General features: G+C 42.1%; 1 protein-coding gene across 1 annotated transcript in view; it reads left to right on the forward strand.

Moving 5' to 3' along the window:
• The window catches only part of CRISPLD2 (cysteine rich secretory protein LCCL domain containing 2), a 36,948-nt gene extending 15,966 nt beyond the window's left edge, over window positions 1–20,982 (forward strand). Inside the window, exons 6-15 of the mRNA XM_067540188.1 lie at window positions 206–306; window positions 3,090–3,248; window positions 4,766–4,826; window positions 5,432–5,498; window positions 6,629–6,759; window positions 6,937–6,980; window positions 7,673–7,745; window positions 8,568–8,643; window positions 15,538–15,671; window positions 19,676–20,982. Coding sequence (XP_067396289.1) covers window positions 206–306; window positions 3,090–3,248; window positions 4,766–4,826; window positions 5,432–5,498; window positions 6,629–6,759; window positions 6,937–6,980; window positions 7,673–7,745; window positions 8,568–8,643; window positions 15,538–15,671; window positions 19,676–19,730 — 901 coding nt within the window. The 3' untranslated portion in view covers window positions 19,731–20,982. The remainder of the gene's footprint in view (window positions 1–205; window positions 307–3,089; window positions 3,249–4,765; window positions 4,827–5,431; window positions 5,499–6,628; window positions 6,760–6,936; window positions 6,981–7,672; window positions 7,746–8,567; window positions 8,644–15,537; window positions 15,672–19,675) is intronic.
• The last annotated feature ends 1,332 nt before the right edge of the window (window positions 20,983–22,314 follow it).

The following is a 22,314-nucleotide window of genomic DNA, read 5'->3' on the forward strand; positions in this document are numbered from 1 at the left end:
TTCCACCTTTACAGCCATCTAGCCACGTACAGATACAGTGGAAACGTTCCTTTGCCACAATTCCTCAGTGCGTTGAGGCATAAGGAGTGCGGGATTCAGGCACAGGCCTGGAAGCAGAGTAAGGGAAGAGGGGGATGGGAGGGGTGGCGGCAGCAGCAGCATAGAGGCTATTTAACAGAAAAACATTTCTCCTCTGCCCTGTCAGGGGGAACTGGATTGGAGAAGCTCCTTATAAAAATGGCAGGCCCTGCTCTGAATGCCCACCTAGCTATGGAGGAAGCTGCCAGGACAACCTCTGTTACAAAGGTAGGTGATCAATAGGCTATTTCTCTCAGCTCAGAGCCTCACGGGGAAATGCAAATGATCTCACCCAGTTCCTTTCCCTGTGATATGGAAAAACTGTTAAAGAAATTTTCCTGGAAACTTAATGAAAAGCTTAATGAATTGTAACCCCCTTTCTTTTTCTGGGTTACTTGGGAACAGGCAACACTCACCGGTGTGCAAGGCGCCTAAGGTTGCTAACAACAAAGGAGATCCTGAGTATCCCAGTGATGATGTAGGATAGGTGGGAATCCTCCATCCACCCCTCTGCTGCAGTCTGTTTACTTCTAAAGGAATTTAAAATTGGCGGTGCCTCCACCGGGCTGGCCCCTGCACACGCTCAATAGCGGGCCTTGGGAGCTTCCAGGACTAAACCTAGTCTAATAATGATAATAATCTGAGACATAGTCTAACTCAACAATTGCAATGATGCAAACTAAACATCCGATATACTGAAATTAGAGTTAACACACCTTTACTTAACAAATTAATAAAATACGGCATCACAGACTGAAATTAAACATCACTGTTATTTTAAATCCACGGGGGCAGTTGAAAAAATCAATTACTAAAAATGGTATACAGTAAGAAATGAAACTTGTCTAACTGGCATTTACACTGCCACTATTTACCCCACCTCCGGAGTGTGCAGTCCCCTAGAGTTCAGAGCCCTAACCTCTTGCTTGCGTGGGTGTGCCTGAAGATCTGAAGCAGACAGCGCTCTGTGGGTTCAGTGCACCAGTTCAGCCCAGGTATCAAGCTGGAAATCTGGAGTTGGCCCAACCAAATGTCTGCAGTCCTGGCCCTGCTGGAAGGCATCATGGGAGCTGTATTCTCCCAGGAGCTTCCTCACTGTAAAACTCCCAGTTAAGTTCCGAGGCCCCAGAAGTACAGGGTGCCTACATCATTAATTAAAATTAATTCACCACGGTTACCTCTGAAACATACCGCGTAAAGTGAAGCAGGTAGCACATGAGAATGTCTGCAGCAGAAATGCCGGGAAACTCCCTAAAACCTAGAGATCAAATTCTGCTTATCTGCCCCGGGGTAAGTCCAGGATAACTCCATCAATTCAAGGATGTTACTCTGGGTTACCCCCGTGTAACTGAGATCAGTTTGGCCCCCTGCATTTAGGTTTGTGTATGTTGTTTGTGTAAGCAATCCCATCTTCATTGGGTTTGCTTGGAAGGGAATGTTCTCTGGTGCTTAGGAGAGGCGTTGTGGGTTTTATGCCCTGCTCGTTGTGCGGCTTTGAACGGATCCTGTCACCTCTCTGTGCCTCAGTTTCTCCATCTATAAAATGAATATAGGAATTTCTACCTCAGAGAGGTGCTGTGGTTTAATGGATCCTCCGGAATAAATGGTGCTGTATATAGTGAGTTGAAAACTATTATTAATTCTAAAACCACCAGTGAAATTGCTCATATAATTTAAAACAGAACTTACTGGAGCTGTGTGTTTGATGGTATCTTTTTTTCTTTACCTACATAAGCCTTTTCCTCTGTGAAGGAGTGAGCCTGTTTTCATAGAGGCAGCCACATTCCCTGGAGATTTGTTCAGCAGCAAAGATTTTGGGCCAAAATCAATTTGGTGCTTCATTTTTAGTAGTCTGAGCACTGAGGAAGCAAATAGAGTGCAGGTGTGCTATCTATTTCCATATGGAATAGACGAGAGAGAGTGGAATGAGAGTCCTGGCCGTACAGCTGGGGGGAGAAATTCCTCTCAGAGATCAGCCCTGAGTCATCTGTTAGTCAGTAGCATTCCTCTTTCGTTGCTGGAGGATGTCAGCAAAGTGAGGTTTCATCTAGGACTGGCTAAGTGGAGTGGATTTAGCTGACACCACTTTGGAATCTTTTCCCGAGCTATGGACTATGTCTACGCTGCGATTAAAATCCCGCCCCTGGCCCACGGCAGGTAATTGGGGTTTGCAGTGCTTGGGCTGGGGGGACTGTTTAATTGTTGCTGTAGATTTCCAGGCTCAGGGGGCAGACCCAAGTACTGGCACCCTCTCCCCATACGGTCCTAAAGCCCAGAAGTCTACACTGCAATTAAACAGCGCCACGGCCCAAGCCCTGCACGCCTCAGTCAGCTGGCATGGGCCAGCCGCGCGTGTCTGATTGCAGTGTAGATATACCCTCAGCCAGCACAGGAGCATTAACTTCGCAGCACGGTAAGGAGAAATGAGTAGTGCATGCTGGGTAGCTTGATTTGACCTAGAAATGATGATACTCTACCAAGACCTTCATTTCAGAGTGGACCGAATGAAGCTGTGATAAGGACGGGGAAGGTAGTTCTGAGGAAGATAACCTGCGTGAGAACTGGAGGGTCTTAGCCACCTGACCATTTAACTGGTTAGGATCCTCTCTTGACATGTCTCCAGTGAATACACCTGACTGTCTTGGAGGACTGACCTTTTCCTCTCCTGAGTGAAAGCTGTATTGGTAAATGGCACGATAAATAAAATATCAGCATACACTCAGCAGCATGGTAACAGATCATTTCAACCCATTACTGCTTAGTTCTTTAAGCGGTGATTTAGATGCAGAGTAAATGAATGCTCTGAAACCAGGTTTCCTTTCCTGGTACTTTACCCGTCCTAGGAGAGCGGCCCCTTCTGTATTTAACTTGCATTTTGTTGAGTTTCCAACCGTTTAGAAAGCAGATCTGTGTCAAACCAAAGAGAATCTTCTACAAAATGTCAGTCCTCTTGCAGCTTGTCTAACCTCACCATTAACACCAGGATATTGTTTTACCTCCCCCACAATAAGATGACCATTACGCAAAAAAACCTGAGCTGGATGAGACTAACGAAGTGGAGAGCCCACAAATTACAGAGGAGAAACACACGTGGGTGCAAGAACGGGTGCCCAAACCAACCAAACCAACCAAGACCAAGAAAATCACCACAACCACGGACAGTTTCATGAGTAAGTGAGCTTCTTTGTCTTCCAGATCCTATAAATACCCCTGTAGGAGTGTGGAATGAGATGCCAAGAAGCCTCCAGCGGAGACCTTTGTTGAGGGCCAGTTAAAATAATTGGATTTTTTTTTTTTGCAAGTGGGAGGGAGGGCGTATAGATGCGCTGTTAATTATAAAAGAACCCAAGTAGAAATGTGGGTCAGGATTTTCGAAAGTGATTAGCATTTTTTGGATGCCTTAATTTTTGTGTGTCCAACTTGAGGCCTGATAGTTCAGATAGTGTTGAGTACCCACCCCTGGAAAGTAGACCCCTTTAAGGCATCTCAGGTTGGACACCCAAGAATCGAGGCACCCAGAATCACCAGTTAGTCTAGTCTCGTCTGTTTTGGTTCTTCTATCACACTGATCATCGTAGTATCTGACAACCTTCCAGTAGCACCTTTAGAAAATCTTGGCTGTGATTTACTATTTTACTGGTTTTAACTATTCTAAATTCAGTGTTCATCACCTTGATGTCCTTTCTGGGTTTTGTCCAGAGGGAAGAAGGGGGCCGGCTCTTCTTGGTGAGGTCCTCTGAAATACTCATTGGAGCTGATAGTATCTCTTTAAAGGGTTTCTAATCATTGTAATTTAAAGAGTGATCTACTGCAAGCCAGCCGAGGGGAGTGAGCATATCCTTCTCAAGTCTGTCTACTGGAATGTAGATAGTCTGTAATTAAGTGGATGATTGGAGCACTGGGTACTGTCTTTAGGATGTAAATTGAAGCCTTCTGATGTCAAGTGTTTTCTCCAAGTTGCTATTTACAAAGACACCTGTGTGATAAAAGGAATGGCTAAAACGGCTGGTCTAAAACTGCTTCTGGCATATTGTTCTGAGCTAGAAGGTCACTAATGTTCAGTCATTCTGTGATCAGAATTCAATCTTCCCACACAGGAGATCTCCTAGAGCAGGGGTTCTCAAACTGGGGGTCGGGAACCCCCAAGAGGTCGCGAGGTTATTATGGGGGAGGGGAGGGAATGAGCTGTGCATGCCGTGGCCCTGTGCATGGCAGACAGCCAGAGCCCTTCAGAGCTGGGTGGACAAAGAACAGCGGCTGCTGGCCGGGTGCTCTGAAGGCAATGTAATGTACCTGAGTTATCACTATAATACAGCAGATCACCCTTTAAATTACAGTTGAGCGAGTGAGCTGAGGGGAGTGAGCATATCCTTCTCAGGTCTATCTGCTGTGGCTGGTGGGAGCGCTGGGTACTGTCTTTAGGCCAGGGTGACCAGATGTCCTGATTTTTTAGGGCGAGTCCCGATTTTGGGGCTTTTTCTTATGTAGACGCCTGTTACCCCCCCCACCCTTTGTCCCGATTTTTCACACTTGCTATCTGGGCACCCTACTTTCGGCCGTAAATTGAAGTCTTCTGGTGTCAGGTACCTGAGTTATCACTATAATGCAGTCGCCCACTTATGTCTACGGCACTTTTCCCCTTGCATTCTAGTCCCTTACATCTCCCTTTTTTTCTTTGCTTTTCCAGCACAAGTCATAAAGTGCGACACCAAAATGAGGGACAAATGCAAAGGATCAACATGCAACAGGTAGGGTTTTGTTGATTTCTGCTGCAGTGGACATGGGAATGGCTGCCTTTAAGTCTGGCTGGCTTTTGCAAACATGGAGCAGGCTGTATTCTGTTTATTGTGACTAGAATCCAAATGCTGCCTCAATCCCTTTGAAAAAAAGTCTTTCATTCCTCTTCATGCAAATTATTCAGCCAAGTTTGGCAGTAAAGTGGCTCAGTTTATTTCATGCTTGAAATGGTGAATGGCTACGATAACCCACAACTCCCAGGTGGCCAGACCCATTTAGTAAACCTTAAGAAAGTCATTTTGTACCCCTCTCATGTTACGTTCCTGTCCAGCCTTAGATCATTAATTCAAAGCTTCTCCCCACCCAGCTGGTTAAGCGCTCTGGTTAAGGTTTCAGTAAAGTACCCTAAAGTATATCACTTGGGAAAAAATAAACCCACAGAATCTAAATATTGATCTCCCCCTTAAGGGAAAAGGTATTTGAAAATGTGGCTATTTTGCGAGGCTGGTTTCAAATGAAGTAGTTAAATGACACTAATGGGATCGCTACTAAATTAAATGTCATAAAAGTCTTCCACTGCTCACTCACCACCACAAATATATATATCTTTAACTAGGTATTTGTGCCCAGCTGGCTGTGTGAACAGTAAGGCAAAAATCTTTGGAACGTTCTATTATGAGAGTGTAAGTACTTTGCTATGGCTTATAGATGTCATTTATTGGGGTTTTAATGGTAGTAATAGAAACTGAAAATGCTGGCAGTTCTAATGGAAGCTAGATTTTCTGCCCTCCCACGTTGGTGCTGTGAACTGTATTAATTTATATAACAAAGTAATCTGCGTTTTCCCCATCTATGGGATAAAATCATTGCTGTGAAGAGTATCCACTCAGAGCGTGATTTTGGTTCTGAGTACCCTCTATGTTCACTAAACTCAACAGAAGTTGCCAGCCCTGGTACTTCACAGGAATGCACGGCATCTTTCAGGATCTATCCCACAGTACAGGGAGCTATTGGGATGGAAGAGAAACTTTATATGAGAATTGCTTCTCAGGATGGTTCACAGGATGCTGGATATTTATTTTTAGGATGGCTCATTGAATCTTGAATTATCAAAATAGTTTATAATTAAGGCAGGTCTCCAATTTCCTGTCAAACCTGTTTTTTAATGGAAAACTGGAGGTTTGATTAAACGATTTTGTGTTAACAAAATGTGTCTCCTTTCTGATGAAAATTTTGATTTTTTTCGTGGGGGGAAAAAAAAGCCCCAGATATGTTGAATCTGAAATGCTGCTGCAGATTCCTCATGGGAGCCGTAGTTCAGTTGCTTTGTGCCCTAATCTTATTCTGTGGGTTGAGCTTCCCACCGGCCTACATCTCCCATGATGCATCACAGCCATTCAGCTGCCGTGATGTACACCTCTCCTCACCAAGGGGTTTTTAGCTGAAATGTTTCAGATTTGATGTTTTTGGTGAAAACTCAGAATTTTTTTCAGGAAAAAAATCCAAACATATTTCCAACAAGCTCTCCTTATAGTTTACATTTAAATTCTATATTTGATCATTTAAAAAAAATCCATGTTAGTCCTTAAATCAAATAAGTCTTAGAATAAAAATAAATGCCCATCTTTTGTATCAATAAAATTAAGCGGGTTGAGCCGATGTGGCATTTGTTCAATAAACGTAAGTGTGTGTAAACGTCTATTGGCCTTTAAGTATTTCTTGTACATGTATGTTTATTAAATGGTTCTTTTTGGCTTAGAACTATTTAGGAAACATTGGTATTAAAGTGTACTATTTGTTATGTACTTTCCAGTCATCCAGCATATGTCGCGCTGCAATTCATTATGGTGTCCTAGATGATAAAGGAGGTCTGGTTGACATCACTAGAAAAGGGAGATCACCCCTTTTTGTCAAGTCTACAAGAAATGGCATTGAGTCTTTAAGGTAATTCTTCTCTGAGAAAATATATCTCCATGTGTGAAGGACCATGGCTTGTACAATAATTTGCTGTCCCACATATGCCATTGTTTACAAGCAGTAGATCTTAGAGTAATTCCAGGGCATTTGTTTTTCAAAGGTCAATGAAATATTTATACCCGTTTCTTTTTTTTTGCTTTTCAGCAAACATAAACCTTCAAATGCATTCACGGTTTCCAAAGTCACAGGTGAGTTGAAATGCCCTTTTTATCATGATAATGTTGAGAAGAAGTCAATGGTGCTAGTTTTTTATTGTGATACGTTGACATCATCATTCCATAGCCACGTTCTTTTTTTTTTTTAAACTTAAATGGTCAAAACATTGTGTAGCAAAGAGACCATCTTCCTATTTATAACTAGAGCAGGTCAGGAAAAACAAAAGAAATATTATCCAAAACATTTCCCCCATTTTCCAATCCATTTGAATAATACCTCAGTCTAAATAAAACCTAATTTTGACTTGTGTTACCTTGAGTGGCTCTCGGGTGAATCCCCTAGCGTTGGCAAGTGGAGAGTTAAAAGCAACACCGTCAAGTTATTTAGACTCAGAATTTGTTCTAAAACACCTGCCAGGGAAACCCCTACATAGTCAAAAAAGATCTGTAACAGAATTACACAACTCCATTTCTCAGATATTATTTTCTTTAAGAAGCCATGGTCCTTGGAAAAGGATTTCCTAGCAATTTAATAGAACTTCAGCATAAATCCTAATAAAAATATCTCTGCGGTGCAAGCTGTTCTTAATGAAGACACTGAAGTTATTCTTCTGGCTGCATCAGCGGGACATGCGTCCTGTCAGACGTGATGCAAGACTTCTGTTTACTGCAGGAGAACCAGCTATTTGGCCTTGTAATTTCTCTCTCCGTATTGATTTCCACAGTGCAGACGTTGGATTGTTACACCACCGTAGCTGAACTGTGTCCGTTCAAAAAGCCAGCAACTCATTGCCCAAGGTAAGCTGCGTAACTCAACTTCAATACTATTTCCTTTGAAACCTAGACCTGTACGGGGTTAAGGGAAAGAAAAGCTGAAGGACTGGAGACACTGAATTTTTCAAATTTGAAGATTATAAACTAAAGATATAGAATACGTTAGAGTAACTGGGTAGAGCTTAAATGAATAAATAAACAAAACTGCCCACTTTCACAAACGTTTGTCATAAGGGCATCCCCTCAACACCGTCATGCAAACAAATACCAGGATTTAACATCCATATTTTTGTTGGTTTCTTACTGAGTTTTCTACATGCTTCAGTAATATGAGAGGGTCCGAATAAAGGATCCCCTCAAACCGGCCTCAACGTACGCATGTGCAACTTTGCACGCTTTGCTCATTCCCTTGTGTGTGCAGGTTTGGGACACGATCATGTGTACATCCAAATGGTGAAATTTACACACATAAACCTCTTGAGCCTAGCATGTGACTGAGCTTTGCTCACGTAAATTCCCTCAGCTGCACGCATGAATGATGATGGGCAAAAAACTCCAGCTGCAAACGAGTGAGTGGGCAGAGCTGTGCACAGGGATGGAGGTGACGCTTGGAGAATTGGGCTCAAAAACCTTGCTTAGCTCCTGTCTCAGTGGCCTAAAAGAGCTTCATTTGCAGTTGTGTAGTCACTACCAAATTTCCTCAGAGAGGAAAAAAAATCAGTCAGCTGCTGCTGCTGCCTGCAAACCAGATGCAGGCACTTGAAAGCTTCCAAGGACCTAAGAATACAGCTTGTTTTCCTCTTGCTTCTTAATGCAGTGAATAGATATGAATACATTGTTTTTCAGGGCTTACTGTCCAGCCCACTGTAAAGCTGAGCCAGCACACTGGGCACCGGTCTTTGGTACCAAGATTTATGCAGATGTGAGTATTCCACTTTCCCTTATGTCCCCACAAGACCAGGTGGCTGTATTGAAATGACTGGGTCCCCATGGTCATTTAAGAGACTCATATTCCATGAATTAGGAAGGTTGGAATTACGTGTAGTCCTTATAAACAACAGGGAAATACTCTGCCAGCACATGGGATAGAAATGTCACTTGCATTAGTTGGACACTTTGATTAAATGTATCCAGTGTCGTACTTAAGAGGTAACATTATGGTGCAGTGGGTAGGGCACCAGGCTAGGAGTCAGGAGACTTGGGTTGCATTCCCATTTCTGGCACCAACTTGCTCTGCAACCTTGGGAAAGTCACTTAACCTCTCATGGTTTTTTCCTGTAAAATGGGGATGATGCTTGGCCACCTTTGTAAAGTCTCGAGATCTACAGATGAAAAGCTAAGAGCATTTATTATTACATATGTTCTGTTATGGCTCAACATAACAAAATAGATTTTCCCCTTCTTTTCTGCAAGTAGGATATGATTGGTGAACAGTGATTGTGGAAATGAACCATGCGGGTGGCTGGTTTTTGTAGCTCTGTGAACAGCTGCAGAGCTGATGTGGATGGACAGAGGTTAAATGGCGCACACATACACAAAACCCCCTAATGGACAGATATGCAAGGGGACATTCTTTGTCACCACTTAGAGATAGCATGTATCTAAAATCCACCGACAATACGGGCTTTGTACAGTTTCCCATTGCTCTTACGGCTCAATCTCTATATGGGGACAGGTGCAAACATCTTTTCAAATCCCTAAGAAATTATAAAATGGGCTCCACTTGTTTGTTGGTGGCTTGGTGAAGGTCAGTGCAGAGTCATTTTTTGACTTTTTACTCAAGTACTTTTCAAGTGGTTAGCGCATATTCAAAGAATATTCCTAGCAGGATCACTAGAATATATAATAATATGCTCGGTAATGCTAAACTTCCACCTAGAAAGAGAGTTTTCAATTTTGAGGGGGCGGGTCTAGGTTCCATTTTTATTTATTATGTCTATCCAGTTCAATAAAGAAAGAAAATGGGAATTAAAGATTTGTTCTGGAGTTCGGGGACGTTGGTGGAGAGCTGCCTGTTTTGTTGATGTTAGTTACTGGTGGGTTTTGTTTTTGTTTTTTACCTTTGTGATCAGAGGCAGCGTTAGGAAAAAAACAGATGAATTTGAAGTTGGTGTCAGTTTTGGTTTCCTCTCTGATGTGGCACATGGTTAAATAAGATTGTCCCTGCAGAATCCTAAGCATAACTTCATTTGGAGAATTATCAGTCAATTAACTCATCAGAAGAACCTCATGCAAATATTTCAGCTGTTTATATATTTATATAGATATATGGATAAAGTCATATTACAATCACATGCCAATTTTCTGTTTACTCTATTCATCTACTAGGGCAAGATTTGCTTAACAAGCTTAAAAAAAGCTTGCTAGTTGCCTGTTTAAATATATAGTAAGTCAGAAATTGACATGTAATTGTGATAATAAAAATATCACATTGCTAGAACACCTTTCCTCCCACACTCTTTCCAAAGTGTTTAGCCAGGAAAGATTTCACGTATCTCTGAGATACAGCCACCGGGCTGGGGATTATAGCTTTGCTCTTTATGTATAGTCAAGTACAGAAGAATACTATATAAGGACAGGAAGTAGAAAAGAGTACTATCCAGTAGAAACAGCCAGGAAAGTTGTAGTGGGAAGAATGTGGTTGTCCGCGCTAGATCTGAACCAGGAGGACTGGTGAAGAATGTCATGAGGAAGTTGAAGGTTACAAGCACCCAAGAACTCAATTTTGGATCTGGTCTGAAAGATAGCACGTCCAGGAACTCAATTGCCACTAAGATGTCACCTAGGCATTAGTTAAGTGCCACCATCTCAGTCCTGCGTAATTTTATGATTTACACTGACTCAGATCACAAGCCCCTCTTCCTGCAAATCTCTGGGTTTGATTATGTAAACTGGGACATGGAATGTAATTTGAAAAGAAAAATACTTTACTGCTCTGTAAAGGCTCCGTTAGGTCTCCTTTCAATTAGAATGTCAAAGGCATCAGAGATGACAAGGGTCTAACATTCTAGGAATGTGTTGAAAGGAGCATTAGCAGAATGGCAGGAAAAGACAGGACTAGACCTGGTAGAGAAGAAGGGGTTTGAGGAAGCTGTGACAGAAGATGGGAAGCATAGTGAGGGAACAAGTAGAAAAGTTCTTTGCGTTAATGATAAATTCAGAGGACTGGAAGACTGACAAAATAAGCAAAAATTCAGTGCACTGAGAATTTAGTCCAAAGCCTTTCCCACAGAGAGTACTGCATGTGTAGAATGCCCTCCAAGAAGGCATGCAATGAACTAGCATAAACCATGGATTAGAAGAAAAATTAAAACCGATAACAAACAAATCTAGACATGTGCTAATCTTCTGGAATGGATGGGAATCCACGGGGCACAAAGTGGCACCTTTATGGGACTTGTGTATGTGTGTCCCAGACTCTGTCCTTTTTAATAGTGTTTAACTAAAAGAAAACAGAGTATTTTCCCCCATTGAGTTTGCACGCTCGCACCCATTGTCATGTTAGCCGCACATCCAAAACCCTGACCTGCAAAATGGTTTGGCAGCAGAGGAGTTACTGGGCAATAATCTGTGGGCATTATCATAAATACACGACTAGTTCAGTAGCAGGATCCAAGTCAATGAACTTGTAACCTTCTGATTAGCCTTGGAGAGCTTTGATGTTTACATGATCCCAGGATACATGTGAAAGTTTGTTTTACCACAGAGAAGAAAGCGCCGACATCAGGAAGAAAGGATTTTTTCTGAACTTGGTTCACTTTGGTTTTGTCCAGAGACCCAGGAGCCAAATAGCTTTTGCGTCATGGGATTTTAACAGCTTTAAAGAAGTTTCTGGTTTTTTCTCATAGAAATAAAAATGCTATTTTAGGTTGCATGATGTCAAGGGCTTGGAAAGGGTATGTTTCTAGGAAGTGAGGTCAACATAGTTTTGGAAACCAGCCAAAGAGACAAAGAAGCCAAGGTACTCATGATCAATGACAAAATAATAAGGCCTCTAATGCATTGCGGAAGTATAATTGCTAGAGCCTTAAACAGTGCATGATAAATTGAGGAAGCAAACAGTAAGGAGGAAGAGGCAAACTCTGGTCATCAAATCCAGATGTTCTACAGTTCTGTTAAAAGTCTTTTTCAGTGTAGAAAAAGATGTTCCATGACCTTGAAGAGAGAAGGACATTTTCTGTGGTTAAAAATAGACAAGTGACTCTAGGGTGACCAGATGCAAGACAGGTGGAAAGCCAGGCATATCTTGCAAAGCAACAATGATATCTTCTGACCATCTCTGATATTTTATGGGCAAATAGCCGACATTGTGTTAATTACAAAACTAGGGCCAAATCCATCATGATGATATCAGCAGGATGATGGAATAGTTTCCTCAGGGATAAAATGGAAACCTTAGTATTTGGGACATTTAAAACTAGAGTGGACAAAGCATTAGAGCACATGCTGTTGGGACACATCTTGGACACTGAAGTTGGTATAAACAATGGTCAAATTCTCATGTTTTATAGATCATAAGTGAAATGTAGGGAAATGTTCAGATCTGGCTCCAAACTTCACAGCTCAGGTCCATCTCTCAAAGAGTCAAGTGTCCAAGCAATGGAAGGGTTAAGAACAGTCAGTCAATTCAGCAATCTGTTTGGAAGAGCTTCCATTACACTAGGTTTACAGAGTCAAGTGGTATACCGGGAACATGGCGGAGCAACTGCCAATACTCTTTCAGCAGGAACCATGTAGCCAAAAAACTCCATCTTGCACTGCTTCAAAAACCCACCAGTTGCTGATGTCTAACAGTCTTGCTACTTTGGAGGGAAGATGACTGAGCGTCTTGCACAGTGAAGCTGGTATAAGCAGTGGTCAAATTCTCATCTTTTATAGTTCATCAGTGTAATGGATGCTTGGTTGTCCAGTGAAATAGAATAAATGGATGTCATTGAGATGTTGGGCCCCATAAGGCTCTTTCCTCGTCTAAGAGAGAAGCCAATTGACTATGGATCAAAACCTGATTGGGTAGTCAGGTTTGGGATGGGAGTTGTTGTGGGATGAGACAGAAACATGGCTAAGCTGCATTTTCTAGTGACGCAAACTTAACCCGCCATCCTCTCCCCACAAAACGACGTGGCTGTGAGGGACACAGGTTTAGTGTGCGGGTGCTGGGTGGTGTTGGTGGCCTGTCATATAGAGGAGGTCAGACTAGATGAACTGGATGGTCCCTGCTGGCCTTAAACTCTCTGACTGGTGTCCCAAGCCAAATATGGCTGTCGGCCCAGGTTTGAAAATGTTGGCTTGGTTCTTAGTTGTGGTTAAAATAAAAAGTTGACTGTTCTCTTCGGCACTTTTGTTTATTCAGTGAAGAAAAATGCAACTCTTGCTAATGCTGAGAGGAATGTCTCTGAGGCTATGGGCAGTGTATCAGGCAGGGATCTTTATCAAAGCCCTGGGAGAGCTTTTAAGCTTTACAAAGCACAGGAACATTGGGAAATGTATAAATAACTAATTGTGCAGCCTTCTTGCTTGGTTCATGGGGAGACTTGCTTTTGAAAGGGAAATCTGCGTCCCCTTCATGTCCAGGAACCCTGAGGAGATGAGAGAGAGAGACTGGCTCTCTGCTGTTGTGAGATAAAGGTAGTTTAGTCTCATCTGTGAGGCAATTAGTTGGGGAGAGATTTCCTGAAGGAGGAAGCTTGCATAATGAGGCCGATTCTTATCACCAGTGGAAACCACCGCATTTTGCTGAGCCCCCACAGAGAAACACAGCTTTGTTTTCAGGCTAGTCACACTAAATGGGGACCTGAAGGGTGACTTATGGCTTGTCTACACTTGAAATGCTATGGCGGCACAGCTTCCATTTAGATGCTGCCTATGCCACCAGGAATGCTTCTCCTGTTGGCATAGATAATCCACCTCCCTGAGAGGCAGTAGCTAGGTCAACAGAAGAAATCTTAACTAAGTTGCTTTTTCACACCCTTGAGTGACCTAGCTGGGTCAACCTCATTTTTAGTGTAGACCAGGCCTTAGTTTGTAGGCCTGCTTCATTTCCAATAGTTTGATGCAGCTGGTGCCAGACAGGGCCGTTCGGAATACATGACTGCAGTGTGTCTCAGAGATCCCAGTTCTGCAGGGAGGGACTCACTCCAGACGTTCTAGGATCCATCCCAAGAAAGTGGCACTCAGGCAGAAGCAGAGCCCCTCCTCTGTGGTTATCTTTTGCTGTGTGATCCCTGAAGTGCTAGTGCCCTTCGTTTTGGGAGAGAAATCCTCCTTCCTCCGAGTGCTTCCCGTCCTCAGAGCACTTTGCAAACACTCGCTGGCAAGGTAGAGGACAGGAAACCAATAGGCTGATAGGAGAAGGGGTGTGTAAAAAGTAGAATGGCCAAAGACTGAGCAGACAGAAGAACAGCAAGTTCTGGAAAAAAGGAATGCTTTGGAAAGAACATGATTAAGGATGTGTCCCAGTGGAGAGTATTGCAAATAGCCGTGTGCAGTTTAATTTTATGAGCCAATTTTAGATTTACAGATTTCCCATTGCATACTAGGGCAAATTCAAAGCATATCTTCCAAACAAAGTGTTCCCGTGCAGTCTTGACCATATATAGAAGCAAAACCAAACTGGCAATTAAAACTGCGAAAGCTGCCAAGAGATAGGCAATCCAAAGTGATAAATATATAGGGGATGGGGAAAACCTGCCTTTTATGGCTTTGGAGAGAGAGAGATCATGATCTATAGTACACAAATGCCACCGGAATGGGTTTCTTTGGCACTCACAGTGATGCTGCAGGTTTTGCAGTGGAAGTTTGATTTTTAAAGCTCAAGAAGTTTGTGGATTTTGGATTTTCACCTGTTCTAGTGTTTGGTAGTAGAGCTGATTTTATTTTTTGTTGTTCTACCTACCAGCATATAAATCCTTTAAAAGGTTCACGTCTAAGTTTATATTGAGCCTTCGAGTTCTCTTGTTTCCTGGATGTTTTTGTAGCTTAATCATCAGTGGCTGGTATCTTGTGTTCCTGCAGCAAACAAAATAAAATAAAAACAGAAGGCGAGTGCAGTACAGCTGTGGGTTCTCAGCACCTCTGAAAACCAGATCATTGGTGAATGAAGCTCACCTTAGCTTTTGGGAAGATGGGACCTAATGCGTCTCAGGCAAATGGTCATTTATTTCTTTAGTCCAAATTCACCAAGGGTCTCTGCTGTTTCACACCAGCAAACAGTTGCAGAGCCTCTGCTACATTGCTGAGATCGTCTCATGTGGACAAGAGCAGGGTTGAAGCGGTCATGAGGTGCCACTGCATCAACAAAAGAGGAAGCACTGGCTGTAAAGCGGACAGGGCCTGGGTGACTGGTAAATCCATTGATTCAGCCATTCTATGGGGATAATCTCCCAATAGCAGAGCTTCTTTGGAGACCAATGGGCAGTTTGACCAGCCTGCTGACAGAAGTCCATGGAGAGGAGCAGTGGTAATGCTGCTTCCCCTCCATAGGGCTCTTATTACACCTCCCGGTACCAGCCATGATGGATTCTCAACCTTTGCAATTAGTAGCAGGGGCAATGCCTCATCTGTGAGAACTCATCTAGGTTTATTTGGTCCTGCCTCAGCACAGGAGGCTGGGCTAGATGACTTCTCGAGGTCCCTTCCAGCCCTCCATTCTATGGTTCTGTGATGGGCAGAGTCTTTTCTCACTGCTCAGGCTGGAAGACAAACAGAACGTTCCCATGTGTCCCTCATTCACATAAGTCTCCTTTCTTCCTTATTTTCCTAGTCATCAGAAAAAGGTCTTGGAACCCCAGCTAAATCCATGTACTTTATGATCTTTCAGAGTTCCAGTATCTGCAAAACGGCTGTGCATGCTGGCATCATTAAAGACGAGGAGGGGGGTTATGTGGATATAATGTCCGTGGACAAGAAGAAAAACTATGTTGGCTCTTTGAAGAATGGCGTACAATCTGAGAGGTAGAGTCACTTTTCTTTCTTTTTTTTTTTCCCCATCAGTTTCATGATAATGTCAGTCAGAAACTGTGGATGATAGGAATTGAACATACTTATACATATATACATACACATCACACACACACACACACAAGGTATGTGATTCTAACATCTCACTTTAAACTCAGAGAGGCAAACAAACAAAACAGAAGAGTATGGCATCCCTTCTTTGCCTTTTGGAACTGAATGCATTACTTTTGGACTCTGTATATTAAGGATTTAATATTATTAAGCTTCTCCTTAGTTTATAAATTAGTTTAAATTATTAAAAATATGAATACACTGCTAATAAATGTCACTGCATATATCACACTTTAAAATTTACTTTGGTTTTTTAGCAAAGTCATTAGTAATTAATGTTGGGGGAGCGGATTCACATGAGTTGTTTTCTCAAAAATTCTGGCAAATTAACACCATTGCAAAGATAAACACATGGACTGCATCTTTCATCAGACAGTCAGCTTTGTAGTTTTCACTTGGGAATTCCACTGCGTTCTGGGAACTCTAATATATTTAATAACATAAGAACATGAGAATGGCCATACTGTGTCAGACCAGTTGTTCCTTTAGCTCAAATTCAGTGGCCTGAATTTGTTGACTAGAAGTAATTTCTCTGTTCTTGTTGAAAGAAATCTAAGTCAATCAACCTGCCAGCACACTCTCATGAGAGGACAAAACAGAACTTCTGAATAGTGGGTTGAACCGTCATGTGAGAACTCCTGATTTTTTTGGGGGAGGTGGCAGGGGGATTGGTCCAACTTTGCTTGTGTATGCCACAGACTCAATTACAAAGTAATTGAGGAGATGCATGGAATAAAGCTGGCATCTTTTTAAAACAGGGATGTGAGCTACCTGGGAGTCAGTTTGGGTACAGTTATCATTCAGCATACATTTTTTTGCAGTTATGCTGTGCAAACATTTTTTGTTTCAATTTGTACATTTCTTTTGCCAGTGACGGCCCAACTAAAGCTGGTTGGGAATTTTTCCTCAGAAAATGCGGATTCGTTGAAACAGGAACTTTTTGTGAGAAAGGATCGCTTTCAATGAAACTTTAGTCTGGGAGGTTTCTCAGGAATTTGTGAGAAATTTCAGGATGAAATGAGAGAGAGAGATAGAGATAGAGAGAGACCAAAATAATCTGGAGCCCAGTCGTTAGGGCACTCACCTGGGATGTGGGATACCCAAATCAGGCAGAGAAGGGATTTGAACCTGGGTCTCCCACTTCCCAGGGGAGCGCCCAAATCGCACCAGGCTGTTGGCTCTTTTGTGTTGGATTTATCTTATTCTCTGATGTTGGACTTTTTCTACTTCCTATAAATAATTAAATATTTGTTGGGCAAGAGAGAGAGACTGACTCTCTAGACTGGCAGGTTTAATTCCCTGCTTCCGCGTGACCTTGAGCAAGTCACTTAGTCTCTCTGTGCCTCAGTTCCCCATATGTAAAATGGGTATAATAGCCCTGCCTCACAGTGGTGCTGAGGGTAAATACATTAAAAACTGTGACATGCTTAGATACTACGATAATGGGGGCATGTAAGCGCGATAAATAGACAGTTGACTTCTCTATCCTGACAACAGGGACAGCATAGACATTGACAGTGCAAATTTCACCCATAACACCCACCCAAGTGCCCTGAGCATGCTTTAAGAGAAACCCACCTCTGAAGAAAGGGAAAATTGAGTCTCAGTTCAGGCCTTGACATATCAGTCACCAATTATGCCATTTGAGGTACATATTTTTTTTCAGACCTGTCCACGAGGAACTGGATATCGGAGCCAATTCACAGAAGCACTGAATAATCATGATTTCACATAAACCATTGTGCCCAGCCATCAGATGTTGATATTTTTTGGCCACTTACTGGGTTTTACCTGGACCTGAGCTGTAAATGAGAAAAAGGCTGTCTATCCCAGTCTTCTGATTCATCCAGTCTCTCTTCTTTTAATTATAATGACAGATTCCAAAACAGTTTGCTATTTTTACTTTACTAAATTAACCTTGGAGGGCAGAACAAGTCACAGAAAAAGCCATGACCAATGGGCTTTAGGCATTACGTTGCAGTGTAATTCTGTTAAGGTCAATGTTTTTAAGGATGTAAGAAGACAAAAGGACCCAGATTTTTAAAGGTATTTAGGAACTAATCTCCCGCCATTTATCTATTGTATTGCTAGCATAATTTTACTTACCGGATGACAAAAGTTGGTCTTATTGATAATAAACCCTACGATGGGGTGGAATGTGATCTGAGTACCAGGTTCTGGCTTAGTAGGGGGTTGGAACAGAAGAAATTACTGCACTGGGAAACCACACAATGAATTTATGCAAAGGAAAATGTTGGCTGACTAGCCAGGATGTTTTCCTAATGGTGAGGTCTGGTAGACTGCGGGCTAGCCTCTGAGAAGAAGCGGTGGAAGTCTGAAGTGTTGGGTCATTGAAACCTACCTCAGACAAAGCACTCGAAAGAAAATATACTGCAGGGAAGTGGAGGCCAGCGGTTCTCATGAGGTTTTCTGTACTTCCTGATTCTGGTTGGGGTATACATAAATTCTGCCTTTCTCCTTGGGTTTCACTTCCAACCCTAGCTGGGAACAGGAACTGGCAGTAAGAAACAGATCAGAATAAAAGCTCATGGGGGGCCTCTGTGAACCTGGACTTCAGGTTATGGATGGAGTTTCATTTCCATCCTCATTTTACCTGAACTGCACTAGTGCTAACTCCAGGAGTCACCCTTCCTGGAGAAGGAATCTGTCAGCTTTCTCTGCAACAGACAAAGGGCGTTATTCTTTGGAAAATGCACGCCCCTTTGTGTATTAACCTCCAGATAAACTGCTGCAGAGGGCTTTGGATAATGGCCATCGCTGTCATTACTGCTTAGCTCCCTTGAGTTGTTGGCACCAGCACTGAAGAGCTGGCTGCAAATGATAAAATAAACATGGATTTCTGACTCTTCTCTTTGCTTCTCTTTATTTCTTTATCATACTGTGTACTCTGTCTCTGCACCCAGGGGGAAGATATTTATGCAAGCAGCTCACGGTGCACCTGCGGGAAGCCAAAAGCATTAAGCAGCCTAGAAAAATTAAATGGGAACAAAAAATCTGTTCTCTGCTGAATTTTGCTCTGGTCTCTCTCTCTCTCTCTCTCTCTCTCACACACACACACAGAAATTTAGTCTTAGCTGCATCTGCCCTTTAACTTGCATTATTAAAGCCAGACCCCAGGACTAGAACTGCGCTCTCTAAAACTGCACCACGCCCTGCAGTGTTCGGTTCACAATGGCATTTGTGAACTGAGCCTGGCATTATTCAGTTCATGACAGGTGGCCATGAAGCAACGCTTTCACCTTATAAAGTGCCGGACTACCTGGTGGTAATGATCCCAAGCAGGACATTGTGCGGTAGTGAAACTGCAGTATCCGGGGTCATTTCAGTAATATTCTGCAGTATTTGTTTTAAATAAGGACAAGTTCCCTTGAAGGTTTGGGTTCGGTAAACTCAAAAGGAATTACCCCACTGCCTTTTTCTCCAAGGGGACGACAACCCATCTGGAAAGGCCCCGTGATGCCCCTCAACCTTTATGCTTTTGGTTTTGCTGTGGTACTTCTTGTCTCCTTGCCGCTTGCATTGATTTTTGGCTGATTCCCTTGTCACGGTGACAGCTCACCAGTCTCCCATCTTAGATCTTGTGGGAGTAGCTTTTCAATGCACTCTTAAGTTTCACCACCTATGAATCAGTGCATTTTTGTGAAAATGACAAGTGTCAGGGCTCAGTGTGGTAATGGGAATAGCGGAGACGCAAGTGCTTCAGAAATTCCGAATGCAGATGTGGAAACTGACACGCATTCAAATCAAATAAATAATTGAAACCACTGATTTTCCTTACTGAAGTGACTGGGGGTGGTGGTTGGGGGGGGGGGGAACGACACGACTGCTGCACCTCTCTATGGCTCATAATGAATGTTCTTTTTCAGCTTGAAGAATCCCAGCGAAGGGAAGGCTTTCCGAATTTTTTCTGTGAGGCAATAAATTGCCGAGGAAGGTGCAAGTTTCTTTTGGAGAACAATCCACTGATGGTGAGAGACGGGGACATTCTTTAGATGCCATCTGCTCTGGACACACTCTCCTGGCCAATTACTTTCAGGGAAGGAAAAAAAAAATGACAACAATCTCTGACTCAACATGTCCACATCACATCTGTATCAGTTCAGTTTCTTAAAAATTCTGGGGCATTCAGACTGTTGTAACTTCAAATTCCAAAAGCGGTGTGGTGAACAGCATCGAGTGTGGATTGATTTACAGCAAACATCGGGACCCCCAGCCGGCCCACAAATAGTGCTTTAGGTTTTGAAGTACCTGTTCCCAGGGAAGTGCCAACCCATGTTGGCAAGTGGAATATGTAGTGAAATATTGTGCGGATGGTCGGCCCATTTAAAAAAATAGTTTTAACGCTGCTCCTTTTGTGGGGTGGGGAATACGACTTCTTTCAAACTCTTTTTTGAGCGGCTTAGTTTTTTTGTTTTGTTTTTTTGCTTATTTTTAAGAGCAAAAACTTGTTGTTTTCCTAATCAGCTCGCGTGTGCCTAGGAAACGTTGAGTCAGGTCTGTGGCATATTGCATTAGGTCAAGTGGTGTCATGACGTAACGTGGTTGGATGTCCGTGGCTGCCTGAAGGACTCCCGGAGATGAGATTGTCTGGAAAATGTGGTGAAAGTAAGAAAAGGTGGTGAAGATCCCCACCCATGAAAAATGATGACCCCAGCCAACCAAAAATGGGGCGTTGGTGTTTGCTGGCCAAACATTAGCAGATAGTTAGGAAGTTGGGTTACCTATGGGAAGTTGAAGAATTAGGGCTTCTGTTCTGGCACATCTCTGTATTTTGCTACACACCATTTTTTTATTTACAGTAAAATGCAATGTATTGTTCTTTTTCAGCAGTGCTGGTTTTATTTGTAGTAGTTAAGCAGTGATAAAAAGTTAATCTTATTTTTGTTTAAAATGGGTGCATCTATATAAAGCGTGTTCACTTTATCTTTTTATGAAGTTTTGTGTTTGTACAGTTCTTAGGCTTTAAATGTACGGAATGGGACTGGATTGTTGGCTTGCACACAATGAATATCATACACAGATCTTAACTTCCAACACGATGACTGTGTCTGTGAGCATCTGAAATCCAAAGTGTTGTGTTTTTAAAATGTATGTGTGTTCTAATGAATTTATATTTAATAATTTGAGTTATTCTGCTCCTAACAGCTGTTTAAATAAATTACATAGAATGCTTTGGAAGGAATTAAAACTCGCCACAGAATCAGGCTAGCATAAACTGCTCTGTAAGACAACATAGCAATCTTGTGATTTATGGTTGAAGCTAATTGGCTCCCCAACTTTTAGATGGTTAGTAGCATTGGTCTAAGCACAAATCTATTTTCCCCTCTATGGTGAGACATACAGTAACTTCCATTACTATGGAGAAGGCAGCAGAACCTTTAGCTCTTTGGTTGATATAAAGAGAGAGCCCCTTCACTCAGTAACTCGATTGTAGTAGGTAACATATGGGAAATATTTCACACACTGTTACAATTATTTACCCAATCTATTACACAGATTTTTCATGGCTCTCCATAGCCTTTCGATATTCAGGCTGTATTTAATTTAATCTAGAGGGATACGAAAACCAGCTATAAACCTATTCCAAAATGTAGATCAATAGCATTATCTGGATAAGCACTTATTTTATTTAGTTTTTAAACCCCTTGAAATCAGCAAGGAAATTACATGTGTCAGTCTGTTTGTTTCATAACTGAGGTTTCCATTCCTTGTGAAATCTGAGTTTAGAAAGCGACCTTTCATAACATTTAAAACCAGGTTTGCACGTTTTCAAGAAGTTACACACTGCAAACCTACTTTTGGAATGGTTACGGTAAATTAATTTAACACACATTCTTATTTATTTAATGTGCTCTTTTAAGGTATGTTGCGTTTGTTTTATTATAAGGAAAACCAGATACATTTTCAAGGTAAATTGATGTGAAAAACAACTGGAATGGATCTCATAAAAGTACCTGTTTGGAAATGACTGAAATTTTGGCAATGAGATAAGTCAGGTTCCTTGTTTTGTCCATTATGAATAATATAATAGCAAACACTTCAGTTCAATCCTACCAAGTTTTGTAGAATGAATCTGTGGCCTCCATAGGCCAGATAGGAGTTACACCTTCAATAGCAGAGGATAGAACTGGAAAACATAATAAGGATGAATCAAATGTCCACTGAAGTCAATGGCCTGTCTTCATGAGTGTTGGATTGGGCTCGTGTTTAGTTGTCTTGTATATCCCAGTCAAGGTAGAATATCATTGCTCCATTACTCTGTCAGTGAGAATCATTCTCCTTGCAGTAGAAGGATGGAAAGAAATTTGGAATAGAGTAACAGGAAGATCTGAGAATCATCAAGCAGCATATATACAAATTGAATTGACCTGGAATGTATCTTTCTTACATAAGAGGAAGGAGAAAGAGTTAATACCCTGACACAAAAAAGTTAAGTTTTATAAAATAAATTATCTAATCATTTGGTAACTCGAATAACCTTCAGCCAAACAATTTGGATTTTCGG

Source organism: Emydura macquarii, unplaced genomic scaffold, assembly GCF_026122565.2.
Source record: "Emydura macquarii macquarii isolate MOO-44397 ecotype Brisbane River unplaced genomic scaffold, CSIRO-AGI_Emac_v2 contig_561, whole genome shotgun sequence".
Taxonomy (NCBI): domain Eukaryota; kingdom Metazoa; phylum Chordata; order Testudines; family Chelidae; genus Emydura; species Emydura macquarii.